Source organism: Trichoplusia ni, chromosome 8 (genome assembly GCF_003590095.1).
Source record: "Trichoplusia ni isolate ovarian cell line Hi5 chromosome 8, tn1, whole genome shotgun sequence".
In the NCBI taxonomy this organism is placed as follows: domain Eukaryota; kingdom Metazoa; phylum Arthropoda; class Insecta; order Lepidoptera; family Noctuidae; genus Trichoplusia; species Trichoplusia ni.
This window is the reverse complement of record NC_039485.1, coordinates 14508978-14528002: the sequence shown is the minus strand read 5'-3', so window position 1 is coordinate 14528002 and position 19025 is coordinate 14508978. Positions and strand designations below refer to the sequence as shown.

The 19025-nt window shown below is 37.0% G+C and overlaps 2 protein-coding genes across 6 annotated transcripts in view; one reads left to right on the top strand and one right to left on the bottom strand.

The window, feature by feature from the left end:
* The first annotated feature begins 1095 nt into the window (after positions 1 to 1095).
* Positions 1096 to 14867, top strand: LOC113496335 (delta and Notch-like epidermal growth factor-related receptor). Of its 2 annotated transcripts, none has more exons than XM_026875503.1 (12): positions 1096 to 1468; positions 2096 to 2705; positions 5912 to 6126; positions 6247 to 6419; positions 6756 to 6874; positions 6945 to 7098; positions 9214 to 9468; positions 11366 to 11508; positions 12139 to 12258; positions 13236 to 13335; positions 13592 to 13791; positions 14177 to 14867. In XM_026875503.1, the coding sequence occupies exons 2-12, from the start codon at positions 2199 to 2201 to the stop codon at positions 14387 to 14389; spliced, it is 2199 nt and encodes a 732-aa protein (XP_026731304.1). In that variant the 5' UTR covers positions 1096 to 1468; positions 2096 to 2198; the 3' UTR covers positions 14390 to 14867. The 2 variants fall into 2 exon arrangements, with proteins under 2 accessions (XP_026731304.1, XP_026731303.1); XM_026875502.1 differs by having other exon boundaries at positions 5903 to 6126.
* Positions 14868 to 16249: 1382 nt separating this feature from the next.
* LOC113496334 (protein grainyhead) overlaps positions 16250 to 19025 on the bottom strand; it is a 91511-nt gene continuing 88735 nt past the window's right edge. For 3 of the 4 annotated variants that reach the window (XM_026875499.1, XM_026875498.1, XM_026875501.1), the window contains one exon: positions 16250 to 18617. In XM_026875499.1, the coding sequence (XP_026731300.1) occupies positions 18476 to 18617 (142 nt within the window). In that variant the 3' untranslated portion in view covers positions 16250 to 18475. The remainder of the gene's footprint in view (positions 18618 to 19025) is intronic. The other variant, XM_026875500.1, reaches the window with a different exon arrangement.

The following is a 19025-nucleotide window of genomic DNA, read 5'->3' as shown; positions in this document are numbered from 1 at the left end:
CTTTTTTGGTCCTGACTAGTTATGTTATGTTAGAGTTAAGTTTAAATAGACATTCGTAGCAAACTCGTCATTCGTAGCAACAAAAGACAGATTTGTAGCAAACGGGAAATTTGTTAATGGTTCGGTTTAATACAATTAGAATTTGCTTAATATGAAAACCTATACTAAATACTAGTAATGCGTAACTAGTTAGCTATAGTCATTATTGGTATTTGCATAAAGTTATAATTATTGTTCTTACTTGACCATTAATTACGCTTACAGAGCAAAATGTAATTGAAAGTAAATGTACTTACAAGTAAGTTATTAAAGCTAGCAATGCCGTGAGCTTCATTAGACAAGGCCGGATATCAGAAATGGACGCAATTTCCTGTTTTGATTTGCATACCAATCTATTTAATGACTAATTAACTTCTACGATATCGACAGACTGGGATACAGACATTAACATTAAATAAACGCGAAGTGTATCGACGCGATAAACACTCGGTTAATGGGTAACAAAATGTAAATGTAGTTGTTTCGTAAATATGGTAATGTGTTCATACGAATGTTAATATTGATGTTACCTTCTTTTATGTACATTTCCTAAAACATCATCCTTTTTAAAATCAATTATTTGATTTGTGTATTTTTTTTCATAAGGACAGAATTTGTATAAGTATAAGTTTCTACGTCACATGTATGCTCTTTATTGAAAAGATGATATTTTCAAACTGCTCTTTGATATTGGATTGCGATATTGGAACATTCCAATGAAATGTAATGCTATAAATATTGAAAGCAGGTAGCAGAGGTTCGTAGGTTGCTTCTGCGAGATGTTTATAGTCGGTCCAGTGCGCCACCCCCGGGACCGACACCGCTCTCCTTTATCAGCCGCGCTACGATATTATATATCTTTGGTACTTACTCTATTAAGGTCATAGATTATTCCCCTTAACATGTTATTGTACGATGTCGGGAATATTGACTCGAAAAACTGGAGTAGAATGAACCAGAAAGAGTTTTAGAATTCTCGTAGCGTTAAGGAAAACGTTGGCAATACAGGCGTGGAGTAAAATAAGTGAAGATAGAGGCGCGGAGGGTGCGCTTGAGGGGTGTAGGGGTGCGGCGGGGGCGGCGGCGCGGGGCGGGGGAGGGCGCCCGCTGCCCTCAGTGTCGCGGAGGCTGCGGCCGGTTGCGTCGTCCGCCCTGCGCCTCGTTACTGCCCTGCCAAAACATTGCCTAAACCATACTAATTAATCAAAACCTGAATTGTTTTCACATTTAACACACGAAATTGAATAAACATAGACTCTTTGAAACATATTTCATAATAGAGTTGTCAAAACCTCGGATTCGAATGCTAGAAGTTGTAATTATTTTGATTTTGTGCTAACGCTAGATGAGATAAAGCTGTTTATCTTTCTTGTGAATTAGTTGTGTAAGCGTTTCCTTTTTTCCTTAATGATATTATTATCATTTGTCCGTAAGTATTTTCTTACGTAAGTATAATTTATTCATGACCATTTATAGAATGCCTTAAAGGTTATTATCATATTATTCTATGTAGATTGGTTGTTAAGCTCATTTTCTATTCATAAAATGGACGTATACATTAATAACGTTAAGTTACGACAATCCTAATAAATATTTCCATGTAATTTGTAGAGCGAAAGAGTTCAATAATATTTATTTTTAAAAGAAATGTCGTAGCCTGTATCAACTGTATTATAATTACTTTTTTCTACAGCTTCATATTATGCGCTAGATTAGTTCATAGGTTCAGTCATTAAAAATGGAAATAAGCTATCTTATGGTAATTCAAGAGCTGCACTCATTTTTGATAAGGGTCGCCTCTCAACGTGAGGGCTTCACAGCTTGTCCAATTATGTATGTTTTACCTAGAGGCCTTTGTGGAAATAAGACATTTAGGATTATTTATAACTTTTCCTACTGACGCTCAGGAAAAGCTTTTCCTACAAAGGGTATTTTGTAGTCTTCATTGCGTTAGTGCTTTGGTATTCTAATACAGAATACTTATATTTCATTATGTATGGCCTTAAAATAAACACATCAATGTTTTCGAAAAGCTATATCTCTTTTCTTTCGGCAGGTCACCTTGAAGACTACGCTATCTACGAATGCTGTGTTTGTGCCAAATAAAATCATATATAAGATATTATACTCTATTAACGAATTTAATATACTAAGAAAGTATGACACAGAGCACCATGCACGTCCAGAAAATGAGCTCAGTTTCTTTGTTTATGGCAGTAGTGCTAATCCTGTCATTAGCCGGCGCCTGTTATTGCGAGCTGGCTTTATCTTCTAAAGAAGAGATTAAAACTGTATCAAGTACTCAAGCCTCTCCGACTTCACTACTTAAAAAGCTTAACGTAAAACCATCAGAGACTGCAGTGGTCTCAACGACTACAACTTCAACTACAAAGAAAGGCTTTAAAACAACAAAAGCATACGCGGTGACGGAGAGCCCCGCTACCGCGCGCCATTCAACTATTAAAGTGTACACAAGCACAAAGGGGCTTGTGAAAAGTGCAAGAAGGCAAAAGTTAAACACTAGTTCTAGTGCCCTCGCCGCGGCGCATTCACCAGCGCGCCTTCAAGAGCGGCTGGGGGCCATAGATTGTGATCTGCCCGTGCTGCCGCGAGAGTCGCGGCTGTGGCGCGGCAACGAGACGCATGAGCTCAACCTGCCGGTCACTGTAAGTCTATATTATACGTTATAAGCATAGTTTGAGGTAAACTCGTTCATATGCCAATGGAGCAATATGCAGCACATATTCATATTTTGTTGAAGCTTTTTTCTTTGTCAAATGCGTTTTTAAGTATTTGAGTTCGTTCTTATCTTAAACGTTTTCTTATTAACACCTACGCTAATACCTACATAGCACACATAGGTACTCTATGCTTATTTATGCATATATTGTAATCGATTTAGCTCAAACTCAGCAATTGTGTTTCAAGACATTTACTGCTCGTTCACCGTCGTAAGTCGATGCCGATATTAATTGAGTATCATCGTAGCTAATGCGTCGTACTTGAGTTATGTAATGCGACAATTACTTACTAATCTCTAAGTATCAAGTTAGGTGAATTTCTTATTTTCAATTAAGAAATCCTCTTCAGACAACTTCTTAATCATGTTAGATTTCATTGTCATATTTTATAACCATTATTGATAAAAAAAGGCACATCAAATAGAATCAAATATTCCATCAAATCATAGGACTAGGTTTTTTATGAGTTAACATTTTAAGACGACATTTTTCAGTTATCGTCACCTTTATTACAGTAAGTACTTATGTACTAGTTGTTTCATTAAGTATATAGGCAATTTCAAAACATGGCCTTTATACATTACTGTTGGTAAGTGGTTATTCATTTGTTTTCGTTTTCAAAATGTATTTTTGTCGAACGTTGTCACACATGAAAACGTGAATAAACCCGACTGCTATACAGTCGGGTGAATTATTACGGTTTATGCCTGCTGTCACGACTCACTGAGTAATATTTCCATGCATTGATAGCGGGGCTAAAGTCCCTATTCACTCGGATATCACAATGCCTTTGATATCAACATTATTTCACAAGTGAAAAAGAGAATAATAAGCATTTTTTGGTGAAACTGGACACAAGAAATCACGGTTACGCTAACATTGTCTAACAAACAATCGATCTGCGCGGTGCCCACTTAGCCAAGGCCCATCAGTTTCAAACGTAGCCAGTAAAATTAATTAGATTGAGTTTAAGAGATTAGGACGGTCGCAGATCATGAACACGAAGCTTTGAGCGAGAGAATTAGTGTACATTTCCAATTGTCTATTTTCAACTTAGTTAGTTTAAATGTATTTTAAGCTACGGTTGCCTACTTACTACTGAAATAGGATTGTTTTAAAGGAGTTCCACAAATGTATATCTAGTTTTCGAGTGGAGGCCGATCAATTGTAACTTGAACATTTTATCGCTGCTTTTGAACACGTGCTACATAAAAATGTTATCTAACCCAAACATGTATTTTCAGTTGTAAAACATTCTTTCTTTAAGTAAAACAGTGCGATAACAAGTGAGATATGTACTTACGTACGTACGAAGTAAACTTTGTACTCCGGGGGCTTCGCGAAATTTGACTGTTTCAAACAATTCTTCAGATTTGAATTTCTACTGAACTTTTATTCAACTCAAGTATTGTTCAACTTTGCGATCTGAAATGTCTGTCTGATATACATTCTCAAATAAATAGGTATGTTGCCACGTTTGTTTCTGAAGTGTAGTCAGAAGCCGTAGCCATGCCATGCTTTATGCTGTCTAGACATCATATGTACTAGTCTTTTTAAACACAAACCATTCCACGATTTTATATTAAGTATCTTAAATTCAAATACACGATATGACAAATAAAATATAGAAGTAGAAGAAAATTCAAATATTTAACTCTCCAAAGACCAAAGGAAAGTTGGCTTCTTTTGAAAATTTTCGCAATGCCACAGCTTTTCTGGATTCATTTAAAGTACCTACTAAATTAAAATATTGTCTAGTTTAAAAGGTATTTTGTGAATTTTTATTCAGGTTATTTAAGTCTGATGAATGAATGGCAATTGGATTAAATTCTAATTATTCCTATTCTCTTAAGCATTTTGCCAATACATTAATTGAAAGTTAATTGTATTGACCTTGAGTATACCGTCCTGCACTGAATTTCCAATTATTGTGTCGAAAAATGCTTTTTAAGCCAAATTTCATACATTCATCGGCCGTTGTAAATAGCTGAATTTTGGCCCAGGCCTGCTGCATGAAATCATCAACATGAAAGTCAATACTCATATATGAATATTATAAATTTAAAACCATAATAACATTCGCAATAATAAAGTTTATTTCAGCTAGTTCAAAAAAAATAATTAGAAACAGCGGATTGTCATATTTACCTAGTAACGTGACGTACGTTATTTGGTAGAGCTAGCTAATCTTTTTAAAACTATTATTGGGATATAAATGTTTGTCTTAATAAATTGTGATTTAAAACTAACACATACATACGTTTAAAGCAAGACGTTTATTTTTAACACGTAATTGAATTTTTCCACCTTCGTCTAACACACTAGCGGCAAATAAGCACGTAATGTTTGTATGATCGTGATTTAATTAATATTCATGGACAATTTCTTCAGTAAATTTCCTTTGGCTTCTTTATTTCTGAACATAATATTCTTGTTCTCACAACTTTGATCGTGACAGCAGCGAGCATACCGAGGTCAAATACATAAACCATAAATCGTCTTACGCAAGGAGAAATAAGGAAAAAAGCTTTTTCTGTTCCAGCAGTTGAACTCTATTCATTACTTCTGTTAAGGAAAACGTCTAATCCATTATTTATGTACGATTAGGTTGTTGTGGTGTCTTTGTAACGAAGAAACGAGACGTTTTACTTTCAATTTAATTTGATTGGATTGTACTACTTAGTTACACAAATTTCTTTTGAGATCTTCTCAGCATCAATTATTTGTCTATTTGTATATTACCACTAAGATTGTTGTGGCTTGAACTCGTCTATAAGCAAAATCGTAGTTAATTTAGCTAAAAGCATTCGTAGGTATGGAAAATACCTACGATTTTTTTAAATTCAGTATAAATGCTAAAATTTCTGTTTCGAGTTAATCGCTTGACACAAAATTATGTGACAGCCTTTATCTCTTACAACCATTTTAACGTGGAAAATATATTGTTATAATTCGGCCACGCATGCAATTAATTCTTACTGAGCTTTAATTGAAAGCTTGTAGTCAAGTTACCCTTTGTTGCATATTGTATGATACAGTAAATAAAACAGAGGCCATTTCAATTAGTATTCACAGAGGTTGACTTGATAATTAATTCATGTGTGTGTGACTTTGTGGTGCGGATGACGGAGGAGTGCGCGGGCAGCGGCGGCGGGGGCAGCGCGCCGGGGGCGCCCGAGGAGGAGTGCCCCCCGGTCATCGTGTCGTGGGAGGGCTCCGCCGACATTCAGAGCGGGGACATCCTTATCGTCCGCATCGCGGACTCCTTACTACTCGACACCTTTGGCCAGCTCGAACTAAAGAACTCCACTCCTGAGGCCAATGTTTCACACGCCGATGGGGAAAGGTCAGTTATTTATAGACAATTATAAATGAAGTGAAGTGACCTATATTGTAGTCAATAGCTGGGCTACTGGCCGTATCTACTTACTACAGCAACGTGTACCGATACATATTTATTCCATAGGGCACACCGCACAGTATTGCAGCCAGCTGTGTACCAGGTCACGCGGCAAGGGCACGAGCACTGCGACGTCTCTGACGGCATGTTACTGGACATCACCCCGCTTGACGAACACGGCGCTAAGCTTTTCACCTTGTATGATAAAGATCTTACAGAAGGCGTTAATTTACTCATAGGTACCTTGAGACCTTTACGGTAACGAATTCAAAATATTTTTCGTAATTTTCAATCTGAGCCTATGAAACATTAACGATATTTTGTTTACCTACAACAAACCTCAGATCCAAGGAAACATCAGACAAAAAAGGGCCACGTTTTTATTTTACTCCGCACAATAGACGTACGGAATTTCCGCCGTATAATGCATTGCGTGCCGTAGATAGCGGCTCTGAAAACTCACTGACGCGTTCTATTTGATATCCTTGAGGTTTCTTGTTTGTAAAATTAAACAAAGGTTTTTGTTAAACGTTCTCTCATAAATATTCGATTTAATCTAGTTGTATGATTTTCAGTGGTATCTGAAAACTGGAAATCTCAATGTGTGCGACTAAAAGTAACTGTAAAATCTGACAACTGCGGCGAGTCACAAGACTGTTCGGGAAAGGGTGTGTGTTATACAAACGTATCAATGGTATGTAGACGTAGTTTTTGATATAGGTTGATGTGTGTGGGGCTGGATAATCGAGGCTATATGTTTGTAGGAAGGGTACGAGTGTCAGTGTTGCCCCGGCTACGTGGGCCCGCACTGCGAGGAGCGCGACGCGTGCAATCCATCACCGTGCCTGAACAACGGCATATGTGTGGACCTCACGCAACCTCTCAACGGCGCTACCTACCGCTGTCTTTGCCCCTACGGTATAATCAACATCTACTATGCCTTCAAATAGATTGTTCTTGACATGCACGTTATGGTGTTGTATGAATTTGTTTATGTAGCTTTGATGTGGTAAAGTGTGGCAGTGGAGTATGTTTTGATATGTTGCGGCACGCGTGTTCCCAACCAGCTGAACGATTGATTTCATATTCAGTGATTAAGAGTATACCTTAAAGAATCTTAACTTGCTTTGTCTAAACCTGAGAGATTAATGTAGTTCCGATAAAGAAGGCCAAAAAAGTAAGCATCAATGAGTTCGATTGTCGGATGTATTTTCAGATTTCATCGTATTTATTTAAATATGCATAATGTTAATATTTTAAGTTAAACGTGAAATGGGACACGATTGCGGGCAATCCAGATTCCTTATTTACCATACGTATTTAACGCGGTATGCAATGCATATACATAAGTATATGTTTATATCAAGATGGGTTCTTTTAATCGATATGATCACGCCATGACCTCGAAATAAGCCGGTGAAAGGAAAGACTAGTAGCGCTAGAGGGCAAGTAATAGATCTACCCACTCGCAACTCGAACAAAAACTTTTTTGTGCGGCCATTGAAAATAAATTCTGTTTTTGGTCAATTGAACGCCACTGTGACGCAATCTGGTGACCGCATAGCGTACATTATTACGTCACTATGCAACTGATTTCACCGGTTCATATCCTAGGTATAACTAGGAGCTATCTACGACGGACCCGCCCAAGCTTTAGAAGTGTTTCATTTTTTTTCCTTGACTTTTCTGCAATATATTACATTCTTAATATATTGTTATAATGGATGAAAATACAGTGAAAGCGATGTCATAATCTATAGCGTGGTTCAGAGATTGTTTCTTAAAAATGACGAAACCAGAATTTCCGTTCTTTGACGAAAGCTTTGATGCCTATAAACTTATATTTCTAAATCATTTTAAAAATGATCGTAGCTTAGGGGTATAATAATAGCTAGTAGCTGAGAAGCTCGGTTTGAGTTTGTAGATGGGAATATAGTAATAAAAATGAATAAGAAATACTTTAGAAAAAGGTTATCTTATAACAGTTTTATTTGCTCACTCGGGTTTTATGAGTTGAGAATTGAGAATTGTGAACTGTAATTTTGGTTACTGCTGCCTGTCTGTCATAACACATTATGATACTCATTCCACTCCAAATTTTATGAACACAACGAATAACTAGGGGATAGAAACAGCAAAAATTGCTTTGTTCTCTTCAATGTTTAAACAAGTTCTCCCTTTGTCTTAGTTACATAACAGACATCTCGAACTTGTGTTAAAGTGATAACCTATGAGTTATATGGGCCAACCGTTTGCAATAATAACCAAACTATACAAGTATAATAGATAAAGTCATTATGCATCGCATTTGTCAACGTTGAAGTGACAAGACCGCGCCCGTTGGTTTATTTTCAGGGTGTGGAAAGTAAGGTTGTTAAATGAAACAATCCCTCGATTCTTTTGTACTTGCGACCTAGAAAGTCAACTTGTGGTTTCATTTGTTTAGCTAGCTAATGTCTGTGATTACGGACGCTTGAATTACAATATCCACTTCGATAATTGTATTATGTAGTGAATTTTCGTGCGTTAAGGGGTTCTTGGTACTTTGTTTATTGTTTACTTACAGTTCCCAATTTAAAGGCGCGTAGGCGAGATCATGTTATAATGTATGTAGTGAAATAATGGCTACAAACATTTTCATGTGTTTAGAAAAGTCACAGCACAATTAAATATTATTTTCAAATTCTTGGTTTTCGCGTTAACAAACACTTAGCCACTCGACACTTGAATGATATAAATCAAATTTAATTAAAATAGTAAGAAACTTTCTCTTTGAGTTTAACAGGTGTTCAGAAAAGTTATCAACTTCTTAGAATAATTTCGTATCGCAGAATTTGGTTTTGATTTTCTGAATATTTGAATAGAAAAGTTATTTATAGAATTTGAAATATTTACTGAATTCGTTTGTTACTTTCGTCTCTTTCTTTATTGTGGGTGTAAAGTTAGCAGTAGCGGCATGTAGCAATATTTTTCACGCTTAACTGAGCAAAAAGGTTTTAGATTGAATTAATTCTTCCATTCCATCCCATATAGGTTTTACGGGTAGAAAATGTGAGAGGGACCCGTGCTACTCATCGCCATGTATGAACGGCGGCTCCTGTATGAGTATGGCAATGAACGGCTCGACAACTTTCCACTGCGCATGCGCGGACGGCTGGACGGGCGCGCACTGCGAGCTTTCTATAACCGGCGGCGCTTGCGCATCTAATCCTTGCGTAAAGGGTATTTGCATCGAACAGACTGATAACGACGCGGAAGGACAAGATTACCGCTGCTTCTGTCAACCTGGTAAGAATATTTGCATGTTTATTTACTTTTTATACGTTATTTACTTTATTATACGGTTCTTGCCCAGATCATGTCGTTCGTTTTACACACACATTTATTTTAAATGGTACATATTCAAATGTAACACTATGCCTCTTATCACGACCCTTTTTATTGGAGGTCATAGAAAATTATTACGGTTAATGTATGCAAAACTACAATGTATTACAAGTTATTTGCGCAACGTAGCAAAAAGTAGCCATGAATAAATAAAAATAACTTACATGACGATATACTTAATGCGATCGGCCATGAAAAGTGTGAAGTAGAATAACCATTAAACACTTATAAAAATATATTGTAGTACAGTATAAAGATATTGTAGCGGAGTAGCTGTTGTAGTTTAAGGCAAATATCTCGAATGGATTTCGCTCGTGCCGAAATGAAGTTTTAAATATTTTACGGACTTTGGTCGAGGTCGAATACATTTTGGAGCTGGGTCAATTTAATAATGGTTTCAACTTGTATGTGAATAAGTACTTACTGGGTGAATTTGCGCCAGTGATTTATTAGAGTTAGAGTTGGAAAGCTGCCCACGACCGTCGGACGTGCGGTTAGCCCCGCTCTTGTGGACCGCAAGGCTGCGCTACTAACAGTTTCGTTTGAAATGAAAATATCTATAACCGATACAGATTTCATTTATGACTTCATTTACTTGCAGTTACTTTGTATGATGTTATCCTATGTACGAAATCTTAGTGGTTTTCTTGAAAGAACTTAAATGAAAACATTAGAAAATTAGAGTAAAGCTCATATTCTATTATACTAGAAAACTTGTAGGGCCGGATTAAATGCCTAAAAGTCATTCTCTACTAGTCAATCACTCAGAGATAACAAGCAGTGGAAGCATAAATACCGAAGGGTGGTAATATGTAATATCATAATTTAAATAAATGTCAAAATGTTAGACGCTAATATAACACTTAAAAATACTTATAATTATAATATATACATACTGTTATATATAAACTTACTAAAATAAATACTGAAGAAACAATTCTACTACACATCATCACTTTGAGAGAGAGCTTTATGTAAAAAAAGCAATATCTTAAAACAAATACGTACAAAAGCTGTCTGCGACTCCAAAGTATAACCTATGTAAACTGGAGTGAATTAATCAAGGATATTTTTCTCCGCAACATTTCGTGGCGGGTCGGGAGCAAACATCCCTGGCGACAGATTGCTCTACGCGACGGAGACCCAACTTTACATATATTTTGTCTCGTATTTTTCTCCGTCGCAGACTTTTGTGGCTGATACATTATTTCATTTGCAATGCATCTAATGTAGGGGAAAACACGTTCCTATTTACATAACAACCAAAAAAACGGGATACTTCGTAGCACATAGGAAAGGATGATCTAACGGAAACTATCTTTGTACATTTAAAATACTAACCATGGTGCTCTTTGGTTCAATAGTAAGCAAGAAATGGATCAACCTTTTTGTCTCAATGGAGATTTGTTGATCATCTGTCAAACTAAACTCATACTTAGATTGATTATGTTTTTGTATATAGCTTGTCAAAGTTAATTCATTACAGAGTGACTTTCAGTTCGGACAGGTTGTTTCGTTTAATTTAAAAGATGATATTTCGAAAATATTAAATGAAACAGAGTTTAAGAGATCTAATCTCTAAAGTTAAATAAAAAATATATGTTTATACCCAATGTATATTATTTACTAAACAATACAGAACCAATAAGGATACACCATCTGTTCATATTTAGTTTGGTAATCTTTGTTGTCCTTTTGCATTTATTTTTAGACTGTTTTTGTTTTGAATAAGTATGAAGAATAGTACTAGTAAGTAGGCATCTCACAGCATAAACAGAGGTTATGATTATAATCCCAGGGTACACGGGCGAGCGTTGCGAGTTGGAATACAACGAGTGCGAGTCGTCGCCGTGTGCGAACGGCGGCACCTGCACAGACCGCGTCGGCGGCTTCGCGTGCTCGTGCGGGCGCGGCTACACCGGCAACACGTGCCAGCTCAAGGTCAAACGCTACCTCCATACTAATCACACTGTTTCATTATAATAGTAGGCCTGTTGCCGCCAAATTCTGTCATGTGTGCGTGCTGTATGGATGCTTAGTTTAGCGGAGTTCAATTGTTTTCATGCGCTTTATTTTGGTGACTAGGTGGTCAAATTAGAAGCTGGCCCCACCATAGCTTGACAAAAGGCCGATGAATTTATTCTGTTGTTTCACATGTCATGGTGACCAAATTGACTATAGCTATCTAGCTTCGGAGGTATCCACCTAACCCTTAAGATAACTGTAGAAGTAAAACGAATTCCACACTACAGAATTTAATCCTTGTATCGCGGGGCTTTACAAACATTCAAGTTACTTACACAATAAACCAAGAGACTCAGAACAAGCGTTTGTGGATCACATAAATGCTTGTCCTTTGTACAGATCGAATGAATAAGAAGTCGCGCGTGAGTTTTGCGTGGAGACCTATGCCACTGTTTATGCGGGCAGTCCTAAAAGTTGAACATCAAGATCAGGCTTCTACTTTCTATCATTTTTTTTTCAGATTTCAAGTGACATTATTTTAAAGAGAAAACCATTAAAATAGGTTGTAGCAGATAGGTATCAATATTAACTATCTTCATGTTGCAGGTGGACTTATGTTCTCCGAACCCGTGTTCCCAACGGCTGTGTGTGGACCACGGCAACACGTACTCGTGCGAGTGCCCACAAGGCTTTGTCGGGGAGATGTGCCACATACCGGCCAGATCTGTGAGTGCAGTTGTTTAGACAGAGTGGAATAAACGCCAAGGAGAGCAGGCTCCGAATATATTTTTAAGCCGGCCTTAAATGGTTATAGCTAGTTTAGATATTTTTAAGAATAGACGGACTGCATGATCCATAAGCTAATAGATTTTCCGCAACTTTCAGTTTTCACACACTTTTCTTCTTTACAACGTCATCTATTCCCAAACTAAGCAAAGCTTTAATGATGAGAACTAGGATGGAACTACTGATGGAACTGATAAACATACTTATTAAATATATTCCTAAATACATGCATATTATAGATAAATTTACCCAGACACAGAATAAATGATCGTGTTCATCACACAAACCTTTATCCTGGGTGGGAATCGATCCCACGACCTCTGGTATAGCAGCCAGGGCCACTAACCACTAGACCAATAGAATTTGATTTTTGGCTCAACAAAGTTTCTGACTTCATCAATCAGGCTTGGTAGAAATTAAAAGAACCAGGACATTTCTCCGAAAATTTTAAATAAGTTCGATCAGAATCCAACTTTAGGGAAAGGGTACTTTATAAAATAAGAAAAGATTTCAGAACTTTTTAAGACTCGGCAAGTAATCATTCTTAAAACATAATAGAATAGCTGTATTTGTCCGTAGGTATATTTTTTAACTAAGATATCGTACATACCTACTCACCTAAAAACACTTAGTTAAATTTCAAGGTCAACGTTTCGATTGTCTTGTAATTTTAACTTGATCTCTAGTAAACAACTTTAGCTAGTAACAATTTCCGGTCGTGTTATGAATAAAATTATATGATATTCTCGATAAATTGCACTCGCCTATATTTTCCTAAGTTTACTATAATTATAATACGCAAAATAAATATGCAAACGCAAACTTCTAAAGAAGGAGGCTGTAGAAAAAGATTGAAGATCAAATAAGACACAGGTCACAAAAATTGTACCTGATCTCTATATATTTAAATTTTCCAGGCTTGTGACAACAACCCCTGCGCTCACGGCGGCACTTGTTGGAGTGGCATTGACTTCTACTGCTCCTGCAGACCAGGCTACACGGGAAAACTTTGCGAAGGTACCATCCAATCAAAATCCTGCCATTACCTTTACACTAGAAATTTTGCCCCCGCTTTCTTCAATGGAATGTCCAGGGAATTTTTTGGACTTTCAACTTCAGCTTCCCTTCCTAAGGGGGTTAATCTGGTGAATTAATGGAATACCGTATTAATACAAAAAAGTATGCGGATGTTAATCCCAAAGTTTGAATTGCGATAAAACCCATCTGGAAAATGAAGGATCAATGTTCACGATCTCATAATACGTATTTGTAGAGGACTTCATCCTGGAGTCAGTGGTGGGTAGCGACACTGGCATGGATGACGTCCCGCGCGGGCGCGGGCGGGAGGAGGGGCTCGGCGGCGGCTCGGTGCGCGAGGTCCGCATGCCGCTCGGCTTGTACCACGACCGCCTGCACAACGTCTACATCGCTGCGGGCACACTCGGAGCTGCCATCACTATCGTTGGAGTCGTGGTCAGTTCTATAAACAGATTTCTTTTGGTTTTCCATTTTTCCATCACAATGATATTTGTAGACGCTTCTGAAAGGCATTCAATATTGCCTACCTGCCTGTAGTCCAGATCCCAAAAGTTTTGGTTCATTGTCATCACCTGTTTTGGCATCACAAACAATCAATTCACGATGGGCTTAAATGTTATTCTAATGCAAGTAGCAACTATCAGGAATGATCCTGAGAAGAAAATGAAGGAAAGGAAAGTGGAATTTGCAACCTGTTCACTTCCACTCTGTTATCCTATGTAGTCCTATAATATTTCGTGATCTACCTGGCCCTTGGTGGTTACTGAAGTTGTTTGGTAAGAGCCCGTATGGTTATGAAGGTTGGTGTACGTGTCCGCAGGTGACGGCGTGCCACTGCCGCGTGAACAAGACGTACTCGCGGCTGCTGTCGCGGCTGTCGCGCGCGGCGGCGCCGGGCCCCCCGCAGCACTGGCTGCACGACAAGCGCGCGCCCTTCGCGGCCGCGCCCGCGCCCGCCGCCGCGCTCGACACCGCCGACATGTACTACACGCTCGACTTCAGCGACAGCCAGAGCTCGCCCCTCATCCAATAGCAATCATTTCAGAACTGCTCCGACGGGGAACGGTTCCAGATACAAATATAAAAACAGGTAACCTACACCGCTAAACGCTTCGACTACCTACAGATCACATGTAACTAGTACCGGGTCACGAGTGTGTTAGAACCCCTTTGGACGATTATGAAATGCATCGCATTAATGTGCCATTATAGAAAGTAAATAATTTTAATTTTTATCTTCTTTTGGAATGTGAAAGTATTGTTAGCAATTATAATTATCAATCAATTTAAATACACAAAGTTTTCTGCTAAAGTATAATAATCGCGTGGGAGTTGGAAAAACTATCAATAATGTTTAGCTATTAAATTGTGGCCTCGTGAGTCAAATATACGAACGTATAATTTATTATTATAGCCATAGTAAATTATCTAGTGTCCCGCTGTTAGTAGACCATTACAAGATTAAATATTTTCCGTGTTTTTAATAATCATGTGTCATGTATTATAAACTAATTTAGAAACATAAAAAACAAAAACAATGTTTTTACAATTTCCTTTAATAGTTTTACTTACATTATTTATGATCAAATATATTCGAGCACAGTGCAACTTTTCCTATGAGGAAGTGAAATCATTTTTATCTCTACTTTTATTAAATGTTTAATCTAAGTGAATGTGATTTTATTATAAATTTATTGCTAAATGTAGTTTCTTAGTGTTTTACTTAAGGGTAAGCTTTTGTGAGGTTGTAAAGTGCTTGTCATGGGTATCATTTCTAAGTGATTTGTAACTTCAGTGTAGTTAGGTACTACTGTGTCATTGTTATAATAATCTAGACCTTATTAATACATTGCTATAGTTTATTCTTTTAAACACTAAGTGCCTGTTCGAATGTTGGGGATGCTTTTATCTTTACTTTTTACCATACAAAATAAGAACACCCTTTATTTATCGATCCGTGGTAAACTTTCTACCTATAACTTTAATACTTTCTTTTAAATTTCACTGCTATAGTTAGTTGGTGTTGAAGTTATGAATATTTGACTGATCTTCAGATTAGATGTTTCTCAAACTTTCGTCTAGCTTGCTTTTCATGTCTGTGATACATTATTTATACCAAACTAACGTTTCTTAACTTCGGGCGCCTACCACCGACTCCTGAAGTAAGTCTGTTGCTTTGTGTAAGCGTGACAGCGCGCTATGTAGAACAATGTCTCTCTTTTACAGTGTCAACAGAATTACTTGATGAGTTAACAGCCTTTTCGATACAAAAACGTAACACATAATATTCGATGACGTTAAAAACGCAGTTTAGTATCGCTGTAATTGTCTTGTAACTAACTATTCTAAACAGATTTAGATTACCTCTATGTATCTAGTATTTCTTCAACGTCTCTGTCTCAACGCTTTCGTAAACTTTGTAGCTTTTAAATGTACAGAATATGAAAATTACAATTGTTATAGTAATATAAGAATTGATTAAAAGTAACTATTGAAGTTGCAGTGTTGTTTTAATATAACATTTGACCACATCGAACCTAGATTTTTGTAGAGAAATAAAACCGTTGTATGCGTTTGTAGAGCGAGTAAGTATGTATAAGTAAAATCACTCTTTTGCGATCAGTTCCATCCAATTTTTGTCTGTCCTAAGTTGTTGTATTAATAGTATTAGACAATAAGTAGTCATTGCATGTTAGTAGGTACCTATACAGTTAGGTAAGTAGACCTATGTCAAACAAATATAAGGAATAGTGAAACAAAAGTGATGTTTTCAAGAAAAACATTTTTATTTAGATTATAAACTTTTGATAAAAATAATTATATTAATAATATTTTTATGACAACTTACAAATATTCATATAAAAGAATAACGTAACATCTATTCAATTAAACCTTAAGTACAGTACAATTTAATAACGAAAATGTGCTACCACTTTCGGGTTGTGTTTTAACTAGTGTGACTAATACCTCCGCGAGCCGAGCGTCCGCGCCGCGCCGTCGCCGGTCCCTACATTATATATAATTATCAATCCAATTGACGTTCATCTTCACCATTTTCCAAATAATTATATAAACTTTTATAGTAAAACTCTGATTATACATTGCACAACGTTGCCGGGAGCAGGCCCGCGCTGGCGGCACGCCGCGGACGCTTACATTTTATCTACTAGACTGTATTATTGCTACTGACATTTGTGACTTATGACGAGATTCTGAATCACGAGCTAACATCATTGTAAGTAATCATTAAAGCTGCACAATTTATATTAATAAGTATATAAATAAATATAATTACTTGAATACGTGTGAGTATAAAAACAATGCAGTTAGAATCCGCCCACCACTGCGGGAGCGGACATTGAGCAACGGAGTCGTAAAGTCGTAACCAAAACATAACATTTTAAGGAAATTGAGATTCCAGTTGTGAAAAATATAACAAGTGTACAAAAGCCAAAAGATTGGAAGATCAAAGTAACGCGAGGACAGACCAGTCACAACGCAATTGCAGCTAGAGCTGAATGAAACATAAAAACAACACATTACAATATATAATATGAACTATAATATATCTTAATTAAAATTCGATGTCTACCTGCAAGTCACATGAGACACAGTAAAAAGAACTAACATTATGTTAAAGAATCTACGTCTAAGAACATTAAGTACTCTAAATTATGTCATAATATGGCAGTTAACCGAACCGTCCGCACTAGGCCCGCGGCCCGCCTCGAACCACATCGCAACACGCAACACGCAACACGCATGCGCAGATACAGAACCTTGTTCTGGATTTTGAATAATCGGTGGAGATAACTTAACAATAAATTTAATGTTTTATTGTAGACAAATGATTTAGGTTGTGATCATCCTGAACCTGGTACCAAATACAAATAATATTGATCACGAAATAGTTAATGATTTTTACATTTTCATTGTGATGAGCTTTTTAAACAATTAAAACTTAAGTTGCTATAGAAAGATATGGTCCTATCCGGCACGAAATCTTAAAATATAAATAAGTCTTGGACATAAAATACTTCATAAACTAAATTGTTGTCATGGCTCGATAATCTACGTATCGAAATTCGTTTATTATAACAAAAGTAAAATTAATAAAATCTTAAAATTATACATAAACCCCTCCCATCGATGATAATGTTAATGTTGTTCAGATGGACGATTTTGTGACTATGTTTATATGACTATTATACATCCAACATTACGCGGAATCTCGGCTCTATCTCATAAAATTGTAATTTATGCCATTGCTTCCGTTTCAAATGTATCCACGTCATTTATCGGTTCGAGGTAATGATCGAAACTAATTAAGATACAAATGACCGATTATTTTATTTAAATTCATAATTTTACATAATCAATAAATAGAAAAATAAACCGGAAACTAGTCACTTGGTGGAAGCAACGTACTTACATATGCTTGAACCTAAAACTAATATCAACTTTACTAATTGTAAGAATTGAGCGAGCTTAAAAAGCAAACTTAGGCTTACAAAACTTAACAAAGTGGATGGCATTTAATTTGACTTAACTCACTTACATTAAGCTATATTAATTCTTATGACGAAGGCACTTGAAGTTTTCTCAGTGTAGATATATTACCTACGTATAAGTTTGTGACAAGAATTTATTACTTTATCATCATGGCAAGAATAAAAGGTACCTGTTGAAATGTAAACTACATACCTATGATAACCGAGTGAATGGCACACGCGTTCATATTCAGCAGCAATCATCGTCATTTAAAAAATTAAATTACGTTAAAACATGAAACATTTTAATTTTCTGATACACAAATATCAAACGTATTTCCGCCGTCACCGGGCATTCGAATCACGATGTAATTCCATAAGGCACTAGAATAGATATTTATTTACACAACGGTCTCGACTCGATCGCTTAGTTCAAAACGATAACCGAAAGGTTCTGTGACATTCCGTTTCAAACAATACAGAGAGGATGATTCGCTTACGAGTAAATTTCAACCTGAGATCGACACTTTTGATACAACCTTATCCCATAAAGATTTTTCACGTGATGAGTGTAAATCTGGAATCGCTTAAAGTTAAGACTGTCGCGTGGCGGCTGGCGGCGGCGCGCGCTAGGGGTCGAGCGGCAGCTCCACAAACGTGATGTCGTACAGCCGCTCGTCCTCGCTGGCACCCGCCGGCCGCACCTCCAGCAGGAACAGATCCTCGTTGCAGTAATATGCCAACATTTCATCATCAATTTTGGCCGTAATCCTGTAATTAAATATATGTCAATATATGCAATCGCACAATTCTCATTCTCATAAGGACTATTATTCGACCAAACAAAAACACGTGCAAATTAATTAGGTGAATCTTAAGGGAGCTGCAGTATGACATTAAAACTAATATTTTAGCTATTCATTATTGTAGTAATGTGCCCAATAACATTAATTCAGTGCGAGTGCTTGTCAGCAATGTACCTGTTTCGGGTTCGGAACCAGATTAAGGTGTCATATCGGAGTAAGGGAGGCGATTACGTGACGGGCACCTATTATAAAGCTCATTAGATAGTTATCGGGGGTGTTTGTATTGTAAAGCTTTGCATAGTTATCAGTTAGTGGCGCGCCCTCGGGACAAGCGATGCTGCATTAACGCGAGGCGGCCGGTGCGATTTCGTTG